Source organism: Bradysia coprophila, unplaced genomic scaffold (genome assembly GCF_014529535.1).
Source record: "Bradysia coprophila strain Holo2 unplaced genomic scaffold, BU_Bcop_v1 contig_324, whole genome shotgun sequence".
NCBI classification, from domain to species: domain Eukaryota; kingdom Metazoa; phylum Arthropoda; class Insecta; order Diptera; family Sciaridae; genus Bradysia; species Bradysia coprophila.
In genome coordinates this window covers 4,525,531-4,538,165 of record NW_023503584.1, presented here as the reverse complement: position 1 = coordinate 4,538,165, position 12,635 = coordinate 4,525,531, and the positions used below count along the sequence as shown (strand labels likewise).

General features: G+C 36.1%; 1 protein-coding gene across 1 annotated transcript; it reads right to left on the bottom strand.

Moving 5' to 3' along the window:
- Nucleotides 1-5,318: 5,318 nt before the first annotated feature.
- LOC119079609 (dipeptidyl peptidase 2-like) lies at nucleotides 5,319-7,078 on the bottom strand. Its single transcript, XM_037187603.1, has 7 exons — nucleotides 6,994-7,078; nucleotides 6,745-6,926; nucleotides 6,445-6,677; nucleotides 6,143-6,377; nucleotides 5,891-6,078; nucleotides 5,705-5,834; nucleotides 5,319-5,649 (listed from the first exon to the last, which is right to left on the bottom strand). The coding sequence occupies exons 2-7, from the start codon at nucleotides 6,882-6,884 to the stop codon at nucleotides 5,352-5,354; spliced, it is 1,224 nt and encodes a 407-aa protein (XP_037043498.1). The 5' UTR covers nucleotides 6,885-6,926; nucleotides 6,994-7,078; the 3' UTR covers nucleotides 5,319-5,351.
- Between the last annotated feature and the right edge of the window lie 5,557 nt (nucleotides 7,079-12,635).

Below are 12,635 nucleotides of genomic sequence, written 5' to 3'. Positions count from 1 at the left end.
ACTTTTTTTTGTGTAAGCGACACGGACGGATGAAGGCGAAACGTGATTAAGTTAAAAAAAGCAAAAACAAAAGCGTTTTTTCTTTGCATATCGTGAAATTATTTTATGATTTTATCGTCAGAGAAATGAATTTTCTTGCAATATTTTCACAAGCTGCTGTCGAACGATTGGTTTTGATTTTTCGGGACGGAATTTTACAAATTCTAAGTTATTCGACCAATTAATTATAATATCTCAAGAACTTTGTTCTGACGTATTACTATTATATATGGGTTAGTGACGTACTCCCGGCTTTGCTCGGGACTGCTATAATGACAAAATATTTAAAATGTTTACCTGTCCACGACGTAAACTAACAAAAAAAAATCACGCGTCAAATAACGCATGAAAGTGAAAAAAAATTCGCTCGTTCGTACAAACTTTTCTCCAAGGCTGTAAACTTTATACGACGAGACCATCAAGAATGTGAGAAAAGTTTTGAAACGGAGTTCGTATCCCTTTGGTTTCATTCAAGACGATTTGTTAGATGTTCTCAGCAATATCGGCAATACATCCGTGGTTTCAACAGTAGGGTCCAGATAATCTGCAATAAGGTCCAGAATTATAGCCGATAAGAAAAAAGAGATTTCTGTGAAGCGCTGTTTCAATGGTCTGTGTGATAATAATAAAGCAATTTATGGAAGGGTGAAATGTCTATGGTAAAGAATCAGGATGTGAGATGTCAAACAGGAATTGCATATACTCAATTACGAAGGATAAAAACAGTTTGACTGACATAAAATTCGGCATATTCAGTTTAGGTTGTGGCCATTGTGATTTCAAAGAGTACTATCGAAGTTCAATCTTGATCCCCAAAGTTTACAGCCTTGCTTTTCTCAACGAAACAAAGAACAAACATTAAACTTTTTCTTTTAGAGACAAAAGTCTCTGAAAAGTCTCGTAGAAAGTGTAAAGAGTGACGAAGAAGCTATAGAGCATAATAAAAACGAATATGCTATTGGCACCGGCCGGGTGTCAATAGTCTCTTTATAATACTGTGGCTAATGGCACCGGGTGCCAATAGTCTCTTTATTACAGTAAGGCTAATCGCACCCGGTGTAGCATTATAAAGATTATAAAGTATTATAAATATAAAAAGTAGATTGGAAACATAGGAAAAAATGAAAATTTGAATAATTTCGAAAAGTAAAGGTGTTATGCACACAATCCTAGGGAATTCATCCTTTTACGAAATGGAATTTGAATTCGTTTTGTTTGATCCTAGGGAATTCATTCTTTTACGAAATGTAACGCAAAGACGGATTTTTCGATCCTTTTACGAAATGTAACGTAAAGGCGTTTTGTAGAATACTGGGGAGAGAATTCATTTTTTTTTTTTTTGAAATGTATCGCAAAGGTAGTTTGTTCGATCTTAGGAAATTCGTCCTTCTACGAAATGTAACGTGAAGGCGTTTTGTTTGACCCTAGGAAATTCATTCTTTTACGAAATGTCGCGTAAAGGCGGTGTGTTTGATCTTAAGAAATTAATCCTTTTACGAAATTTAACTTAAAGGTTACATTTCGTAAAAGAAATTCTCTAGTATTCTACATTTACATAACGTTTCGTAAAAAGATGAATTCCCCAGTATTCTACAACACGCATTTACGGTACATTTCGTAAAAGGATGAACTCACTCTGACATTTTTGAAAACCTCCAATTTTCTTTTTTAACCTCCGAAATTTTTCTGAAGCGACAAAATTAAGTTTTCGTAGTTTCAAATCAAACGCGGTGCCAATAGTCTAATAAAAAATACAACAAGTCCTAAGTCAGTTAATCTTCTGCACTCTTCTATCTAATTGATTGAGATGTGAGAGATAAATATAACAAACTGACTCAGGGCTTATTGAATTTTTTTTATCTTCCTGTTTACGAACCAGATTAAATGTAGAGCAATAACGAAGCCCAATCTAAGTATTCCTCGTACTCTGTGAGGAAGGGATAATGATAAGAAATTTATAGAAATAAATTTTGTTCGTAGATTTCGAAATAAGAATAACCGGTCAATTAAAGTAAATACTTCGCAACAAATGAATATATACAAATTGTAATGTTCCAGTTGACTAAATGGAAAATAGGAATTTTGACAACCGTTTTTCGATCGACGTAAGCAACTTGTTCTAAGATATGTCTCCAAAATTCGTCTAAGCTTCGAAACATACAACTTTAATAAAGTTACGAAATGGAAGAGCTATATTTTTGATTTAATAGCATTTCAACCATATTCTTTATAAAAGCATTTCGATACCGATGTAGTTCTTGCTTAACAGCATAGTTCAACGCACTTCAAGCAAAAGTGATCATAGTTGACAGCTGCCAAATAGAGTACTATTTTGTGTGAAATGGTTTTTTACAGTGTTGTACAGTTGTGTGAAACACTGTCAAGTTTCAGTATCCTATTTAGAGTACCACTCATGCTTGAAGTGCGTTGCATAGTTACATACCGCAGTTGCAAACGGTCACATTATAGACAGACAATTAAAAAGTCAAATTTTATGAATTACTGTATAAACAGATATATACCGCTGATATTCAGATATATACCTGATATAGCAGACATATAAAAGAACATTTTACAGCTAAATATATTAGTATATAGCTCAGTAAGAGCTATGTATAGTATATAGCTGAGGTATATAAAGATGTCCATAAATGGGATGCCAGATATTGATAGAAACTCTCTGAGCATCATTTTTACCCAGTTATTTAATGATTACTAAAATTAAGCATAGCGCATATCGGCCATTTTGTTAGGCAACTGTAAATAGTACAATCTCATCATCAAAAAATTATGAAAATGAGATATATTTCACTTGATATAGATAAGAAGCAAAAAAAACACCTTCAATGACCTTCACGGGCTCGGGAAAGGTCGACTTTAGGTCGACCTGTGACCTGAAAATCAACAACCTGACATAACCTGAGACTTACGTGACCTGTTTAAATTTGACCTAACCTGACCTGACACCTGACCTGTTTCAAATTTAAAATGGATTGATCGGATTCATTTAGCATATTCTTTTTGATTTTTGTTGTTGAGGATTAGGTTTGTCGTCTCGCAGTTTCATGCAGTATATTTATATATTCAAAGTAACACGTTTTTTTAGAAGTTAAAAAAAATATTAGAAGTTTTAAAAATTAATAAAAATCAGGTCAGGTCAGATAAGGTTTCCGCAGGTTCAGGTCAGTCAGGGCAAAATCTATCAGTTTAGGTTCAGGTTAAATCAGGTTTCAGGTTTTCAAGGTCAGATTTCAGGTCGACCTGACCTGTTCCGAGCCTTATCACACCAGTTCGTGTGCTCTAACTTCCAGTCTAAAAAAGACATTTTCAAAATCGATCGTGTTTATCAGGAATTTCTACTCGACGTGTTTGAATGTGTGAATTAACCTATAAGACCTTGACCTAAGAACTTTGTACGGTTCTAAGAATCTGTGATTGAACGATTTTTTGGTTTAGAATATGGAAGTGCGTTGAATTTGTCAAAACTTCAAAAAGAGTTTTCATCGACTCGTTTCTGGATTAGCATCCGAAATTATATATGGAAAAATCCGAATGATGGTGTTTGATGCTTTAATTAAAATCATTTCAATCTACTGTTATGTTATGTCTATTTTGATAAAATATTTTAATATTTCCATGAATTGCATGAGTTTTGCAAATGAACAACACAATTTCACTATATGGTTTTAATACGTGCATACCTCGACCAATATTCCAACTATAAAAATAATAATATTTCAAATGGGAAATAAAATACGACGACGAATAGTAACATCACCATTTTTTTTATGATGCTGCAATGATATTGCACTGGGACATTTTATGCTCGAAACTATATTATGATGTAATAAAGTTAAATAATAAAACCAATAAAATTGAAAACCAAAAGCCGGAAGATGAGAAATATGATAAAAAGTCGACGGTAAAAAAATTGAACTGATTTTTGTTCGATATGTAACTACATTTGTTCGATATAATGATTCGTGCTTTATACAATGCCATTTTGAAATGGAAGCGGACGGAAAATTCTTTCTTAAAATGTTATTGCTGTGGCTATACAATTTTCCAGCATTGAGTAGAGTTAAATCGAGTAAATTACATATAAAAATACAAAGTGGAAGATTGTACTTCAATTTTGTTTACTTTAAGGTATATAGAGAGCTAGAGATTCTTTTTAAGATTATATCTATTTGGCTTAACCCGTGCAAATTATGAGTGCAAGAGTGTATAGAGTGGGTTCGAGCTTTGTTTTTTTAATTATTATGTGATACAACTTACTTTGCGGCTTAGTGCAATATTACTTTTCGCCCATCCCAATAAAATGCAAGTTCGCCAATGAGCAAAAAATATTCCTTGTTCAGCGTTTGTATCTCAGAAACAAAATTTTAATTGTTTTTAATGAAATTGTACGTTGAACCTGTAATAACAATTACCATATTCTATACATGAAAAAGAGTGAAATGTTGTTGCACGAGTTAACTAAAACATGCTGTGTCCGAAATGCTCAAAAACTTATTTTAATTACATTTCACATGAGGGCTGAATGTGGCAGCTGTTTTTCGTTTAGTTATTTAGTTAAAATAGCACCAACGTCAAGATGCCAACCGAAATGGTTGAGTGTTTTTGAAGTAATGGGTCGACTTTAGAGACATTCTCAAAAGTAAGGCTTGGGGTTTTAACATGTTCGCAAACAAATTAATTAGACTCGTGCGATGATATGGATTAATTGGTAATGGTCTTTATTGCAAAGACGGTTTAGAATCGAAACGATAGAATGAAATTGTAATCATCGGTTTCAACAACTTTTTCGATGTCACATTTGCAATTGGACATTGCGGCCACACTTCTTTATTCATGGCTCAGATTCTGGGGTCACGACTGTAATATCGTCCGTGGTATACTAACCTCCCTATACGCCTTCGTAAGTGTACACGATTTGTCACAATACAAAGTGAGTTTGAATCCTCTCATAATTTGGATAAGCAAAAGTTCGTATTTTTACGCGGGCGTTACAACTTTACAAGATAAATTACGTTGTCTGCTACACACTCATTTATCGTTGGCATATTCTTGTCAACGTTTTAAATTTGTTTAAAGAAATAACAAAAAACAGGAATGCGCTGACGATCTAACATTGTGCTGTGGGAAAATAAAGTGGAACAATAAAATGGTTTAATCGGGCAAAACTGCTGTTATTGTGCTCTCATTCATCTCTAATGTTACGTTACATTAGCTGGCAGAAATATGACGAAAATTCAACATCAAAAATGTTTGTCTTTTATTATTTGAAAAGGGAGCAACGAAAACCAACTTTATTGCTCTGCTGATGTCGAATCTCGGTTCCATTGTCTGAAAGTATCCACCACGGTATACTTAGCATTGTACAATACGATTGAGTCCAGTGTATTCAATGACGTAGCATCGGCCCATCTTGAATATCCCGGAACGTTCACGACATATGAATCGGGTTCATAAGTGTGAGTAATTCCTTGATACTTCCACTGATCCAAATAACCATTGGTATAAATCGAATATGTTACTTTGGGATACTGTCCACCATATAAGACATTTAGGTATTCGACACTAAGGTATAGCTGATCAAAATTGAAGCTGAAATTTCAGGGAAAATGTTTAATGAACCCGAACAATTTGTCATTTTTCTCACTTTTCTCCGAACGAATCCTGGCATATTCGCTGACGATATTCTTCCGTAACTCTTCGTCCGAACATGCCGGAGCTAGTCGTAACTTTCAGTTGACCAATCTGACTGCACTGAAGATATAACATCTGGCGAACTATGAAAAATACGGCTCATCAATCTGCAACCCACAGAAATATATTACAAACACACTTCCGGCTGATGTACCAGGATTATTCCAATTTGTATCCGACGTCTGTTGAATGAAACCAGCATAATCATAATTTGAGCAGGCACCAGTGTCGACATTATAAATGAATCGGATCCATCTACTGAGCGACCTCATTGGATCGGACGGAATAATGCTCATGGCATTGCAAAAGCTCGTGATGCCTGTGTGACTATTGTGGAAAAAAAATTGAAATGCAAGTTACTATTTCCTAAGTAAGTGACAAAGACACTAACTGGTATCGGTCGATGTATGCGCTAATCTGGTTAATGACTCCCTCTGAAAACATTCCAATATCCATAGAATGTTGACTGACATTGAATGGTCTACATATCCCAAATTCTTCCACTAAAGTCTGATCATCTGCACTAGCAATTAAGTTTTCTATTTGCTCAAAAGCTTCAGTTACTCGATCACCGCAATCCTCTCCACCGATTTCACGAATGTTTTCTGCTATCGACAAATATGGCGCTACAAATTATAGAACGAGGAATGAGTCAATTATGAGAGTCGAGGACACTGTGTTACACATGCTTACATGTTGCAAAAACAGTAGGCATAAATATTCCGTTCGAGGACCATGCACCATGTATCAAGTTTGGATATTTTTGGCGAGCTAAAATAGCCAAAGTACCACCGAGCCCCGAACCCCACACAAATACTCGACCAGCATAATTCTGTAGATGACGCCTACCGGTATGTATGAAAACGGCTATATCAGCCAGAACTTGATCAACGCTCAAAAATGCTAGATCATCAAGGGTGGCTGTCCTAACGTCCAACAAAATTGAAATCAGTTTCACCATACGTTTTGGGTTTTAACAACCACGTGACTCACTGAGTTGGCGTATTCTCTCTAAAATAGCGAATATCGGTTGTAAATAACGCAGCACCAAATTCCATTGCTAGATCAGCGACTAAACCACGTTCGATCCACTCAGTGGTGTATTGGCCAGCATCGCTTATGTAAAAGAACATTGTCCCATTTTCCTCGAAATAGTCAACATTGACGTCATAGCTCTATCACACAATATTTAACTTGTATTACTAGTCTTTTGTACTAAGTGCTTTGAATTTAGAGACTTACAAAACGAGCAGTTCTGCCATCCTGATTCCTGAAATGGTCTAGAGGTGTTACAAATGATCCCTCTAGGGCGTTGGTGAGTGCTATAAAAGCGCTTAAAGCAAATAATATCAGCTTCATTGTAGTTTTGTAACTGAGTCAGTAGTTTTCTTTTCTAGCAATTTGAGACTGCTGTTAAAAGCTATAAATGTGTGATAGGCCAAATCTTATCAAAAATTGGTTGTTGATTATAATAGAGTTTATTAAGTCGACTCCTAGTAGTGATCGAACTATATTTCTAAAAGTCGGATAAGATATCACTTTGAAGGTAGCTGATAGGGTTAACACATAACTATTAACCGGATTACTGGATATTACTGCGAAGGTAGATGATTGTATTTAATAATGTAGAAAATTTATAAAAATTACCTTTTTAAAAAACCTGTTAAATCTGTTACTTCAGTTGTATATAGTACCTATATCATCTCATTCATTTATTTGGTTCAAAATCTACTATTTCAACTTTTTTATCATGCAATTCTCGACAATATAAAGGAGTATTACCCAAATATCATCAATAATTCTCCCATTCTCTATGGCAGTCATTGTAGATATGACCAGACCTCATGCAGCGACGGAACAATAAAATGGTTACTTCCACGAATTTTGAATGTTTTTTTAATACACGTGTATTTTTGGTGGTGCCATTCTCATGCCACTCCACTTAGACACTTGAAATTATGATAAAACATAAATTTCAACTTTCATGTTACCAATGTTGCTAAAAAGGTTTTTACTTACATGAGTAATTTATTGTGATTAGCGTACAGACTGACATGTAGTTTCATCTGACAATCATTTCGCGAAATATTATTTATACGAGGAGGACACAAATGGGTTGCATGTGAAAATTTATCATATCAAAATTATATAAAATGAAATTAATTTTTAATGGCAAAACTTCTGCTCAACCTTTTTTGTGTATCCTTTAAATGTAGATCTTCTTGTTAATTTTGTTATGTTTACTTACTGAAAGCTCGTCTGAGCTCGTGATTTACCCAAATTAGGAAAATTTTATGTTTAATATTTATCTTGATGACATTTCATTTAATTAAACAGCTAATATCGTTTTTAGGACATAATACACTCCAAGTACATCCAAATTTAATTAGAGTCTTATGTTAGCTTTTTCGGTAAGATTTACGTCAACGCAATCAAGTGATGTTAATAATGACGAGTTGTACTAATGCTAGTTTTCCACTTACCAAAATGGTACTCCGTGTGAGAATATCTCCGAACTTAGTCCAAGTCCAAAATTTAGAACCCGCCTCCTGTAGAAGAAAGGACCAGCCTCTTTTCAATTTAAGTTCATAATGTTAACGTTAAAGGTGTGTCTAATTTAAGTGAAATAGCCGTGTCTTTAAAACAGGCAGTCCATTTTAATAAAATAAAATATTTCTTACCGATTCTGGACTGTCCAACTTATTTCGCGAGTCTTATATCTGGACTGTCCAACTTTTTTCGCGAGTCTTATTTCTGGACTGTCCAACTTCTTCTTCGACTCTTATTTCTGGACAATCCAATTTTCTACTTACGAATCAATTCTGGACTGTCCAACTTTTTTCGCGAGTCTTATTTCTGGACTGTCCAACTTTTTTCGCGAGTCGTATTTCTGGACTGTCCAACTTTTTTCGCGAGTCTTATTTCTGGACTGTCCAACTTTTTCTTCGACTCTTATTTCTGGACAGTCCAATTTTCTACTTACGAATCAATTCTGGACTGTCCAACTTTTTTCGCGAGTCTTATTTCTGGACAGTCCAATTTTCCACTTACGAATCAATTCTGGACTGTCCAACTTTTTTCGCGAGTCTTATTTCTGGACTGTCCAACTTTTTCTTCGACTCTTATTTCTGGACAGTCCAATTTTCTACTTACGAATCAATTCTGGACTGTCCAACCTTTTTCGCTAGTCTTATTTCTGGACTGTCCAACATTTTCTTCGACTCTTATTTCTGGACAGTCCAATTTTATACTTACGAATCAATAAAAGGTTGAATTCCCTAGGTTTGGAACAAAACGCCTTTACGTTAAATTTCGTAAAGGGATGAATTCCCTAGGAACGAGCTTTCACACAGACTAATTATTAGACGATGCGAGAGAAAAAAAATTAACTCCTAAGTTACCGACACCGTTCCGGCGCCCGGCTCGCATTGCGGCCCTCCGCTTCGCTACGGGGCAATGGGCCGGATCGCTCGGCGTGTTAAAACGCTTTTTATGTACAATTAAAATTGGTATTGGTTGGACAGTCCAGAATTGATTCGTAAGTAGAAAATTGGACTGTCCAGAAATAAGAGTCGAAGAAAAAGTTGGACAGTCCAGAAATAAGACTCGCGAAAAAAGTTGGACAGTCCAGAATCGGTAAGAAATATTTTATTTTATTAAAATAGACTGCCCGTTTTAAAGACACGCCTATTTCTCTTAAATTAGACACACCTTTAACGTTAACATTATGAACTTAAATTGAAAAGAGGCGGGTCTTTTCTTCTACAGGAGGCGGGTTCTAAATTTTGGACTTGGACTATCTTCGGACATGTGTGTGAGAGACAAAATTGTTTTTTTTTCTACCAAAATATACGGGGAGTCTTACTAATTACTTTATAATTCATAGAGTTTTTGGCAAATTCAAAAAATCTCAAGCGCCTTAGGAAACGCTGTTTGACACTTAAAGCTAAAATGTAATAGACATTTTGTATGATTCTATTATATTTCTAGTACATACAGTTATAGAATTACGGTTTTTTGTCAACCAACTTCACTGCTATGACATTTCATAGATATTTAGCAAAGTTAAGTTATTTCCGAAGAAAATAGATCCCAAAGAAAGGTACTGAAAAAAATGTGGTGCCTCTACAGGCCAACAGAGGTTTCCTATAGTGATGTACGAAATTAGTAAGGACACAGATAGTAGTGGCGGATGTGACGAAGAACAGTAAGTAATTTTAAATTTGGGTAGACAATTTATTTCAGCATTCAGATCGGTAAGCACTAAGTCCAAATTTAAAAATGGTAAAAATGAAATTCATTGTGTTCATTCTATAAAGTCAAGCTCTTAACAAAATCCCTTACTTTACTTTCGAAAAGAGAAACGTCCTGCCTGTTTACTTTACCTGACTACATGTCGTCGTATATGTCGAATTCTACGTCAAAGTTACAAACGCTTTCTTTATTTGTAAACCTATTAGAGATAATCTGTTAACAACTACACATACTAAAATAAGCGATGATGTCTGGTTAGTGTTTTGATATACTCTATGAGCAGAGTAGAATTCTTATCCAAACGTTTCAATTACTCGAACAATAAAACACCAGTTTCATTTAAACGGATACAACTTGTATTATTAGGTCTGCTTATACTGAGATAACGTACAGAACTAAAGTAGAAGAAACGCGTACATGATTTATCAAATGAGTTAGGCAAAAGGCCCTTAATTGTGTGAGTGTGAGATCAGTGTTGACAAATTCAATCAACAGCCCCACTATTTGTTAACACTTTATACAATCCAAAAACAATCAATTCATTCCCAATAGAACCCTGAACTTTAAAAATTTTTCCCGTGATAAAGGCTTCGTCAATATATCGGCCACTTGATCAGCCGTTGGAATGTATTCTAGCGTAAAAAGGCCATCGCTGAACTTTTCCCGAACAAAATGATACATGACATCAATGTGCTTTGTGCGCTTGTGAAACTCAGGATTCTTTATCAATCGAATGGCACTCAGGTTGTCGACGTGAACAACCGTTCTCTCGCAAACGATGTTTAAATGATCTAAGAGCGTCTGTAGCCAAACGAGCTCTTTTACGGCTTGTGACGACGAGACATATTCCGCTTCCGTGGTAGATAGTGCGACGCATTTTTGTAACTGAGAACTCCACGAAACAGCACCTGATCCCAACATCAGAACGTAACCAGTTGTAGATCGTCTTGTTTCTCTATCACCAGCATAGTCCGAGTCGCTGTAACAATTCAAAACAAATTTTGCGTTTGATTCATACAAAATACCTAAGTTCACAGTCCCTCGGAGGTATCTGAATATCCTTTTGACGTCATTCACATCAGACTCAGTAGGCTGATTAAGGCGTCGGCTAACTCTACCAACGGCGAAAGCTATATCAGGTCTTGTGCCAACCGCCAAGTACATCAAGCTGCCAACAGCTTCACGAAAAGGATAATTTGGAATTTGGTCTGTAGGATCTCGATCGACGAAACTTTCGGCCGGCGTAGACACACTGTGCGATTCCATCATCTTGAACTTTGATAGAACTTTCTTGGCATAGGCTCGTTGGTTGATGTGTATTGAACCGTCTTCACGTCGATCGATTTCAAAGCCAATGAAGTAGTTACACTCAGTAACTCTTATTTCAAAATCTCTCGTCAAGTGTTGCATGAGTCTTTCAATATCAACTTCATAGTTGGCAACCACAATTCCATCGTCTATGAAAATACCCAAGACAATTTTCCTTCCATCGTCGTTAAAGATGAAAACACAAGGGTCAGATGACGTTGCTTTCAGGCAAAACTTTTCCAGAAGTTGAGTAAACTTTGCATTCCATACTCTCGACGACTGTTTAAGGCCATATAAACTCTTTCTTAGCTTGCATACCCGATTCGTACCATCTTCGTATCCCTTAGGCTGTTTCATATAAATCTCCTCGTCGAGATCTCCATATAGAAATGCCGTTGTGACATCGAATTGTTTCATGAACATTTCCTCAGCCGCTGCCATAGCAATGATTGACCGAAACGACGCAAATTTTACCACCGGACTGAATGTTTCAATATAATCGATTCCATACTCTTGCGTGAAACCGCGAACAACCAGTCGTGCCTTGTACCTTTCTATTTCGCCGTTCGGATATTCTTTTATTTTGAAGACCCATTTGTTGTCGATAAGTCGCCGACCTTCAGGCAATTTTGTCAGCTGCCAGGTTTGATTTTTCACCAGAGAATTGAATTCGTTGTCCATTGCCTCCTTCCACTGGATATGTTCTGACGATTTCATCGCATCGCAGTAACTTTGAGGTTCGCTACGTGCTACAAACGCATATCCCAGCTCAATGTTACACATATTTGCTTCTCTCTTACAGCTCGGCATTTTTGATGATTTCTTTTCCACTGGCTTGATAGGTTTGGGCATCCTGACACGAAGATTTTTGCGTGGACTTAAATTTTCAAAATAAATTTCTTCGTCGCTACTTTCGCCAGACACAGCATCCTCAACAGGTATATCGTCCAAAATTAGTTCCTGGCTTTCGTAGAAATCATTGCTCTCAGGATGATTTTCCGCCTTTTCTTTGTCGTCGTACAGTTCGTCTTCAGATGACGTAATCGCGAAATCCTCGTCATCTTCTGAATAAGCAGCCACATCTTCGAGCGCTGATGGTGAACTTAATTCTTCTCTGAAAATGACATCTCGAGAAATCGTTATTGACTTTTCGTCTGGTATCCAGACTCTATAACCCTTCACGTCATTACAGTACCCAACAAAAATACCTTTTTTTGCTTTCTTGTCCAGTTTTTTTCTGTTTTGTTTAGGTATGTGAATGTAGACATCCGAGCCGAAAACTCGAAGGTGGTCAATCGACGGTTTTTTATTGAACCAAAGTT

Coding starts and splice junctions, on each gene's coding strand:
- LOC119079609 (XM_037187603.1), bottom strand. CDS start 6,884: ATGTTCTTTTACATAAGCGATGCTGGCCAATACACCACTGAGTGGATC. Junction 6,378..6,444: donor GCCTACTGTTTTTGCAACAT/GTAAGCATGTGT, acceptor TATAATTTGTAG/CGCCATATTTGTCGATAGCA. Junction 6,079..6,142: donor GCATACATCGACCGATACCA/GTTAGTGTCTTT, acceptor TTTCCACAATAG/TCACACAGGCATCACGAGCT.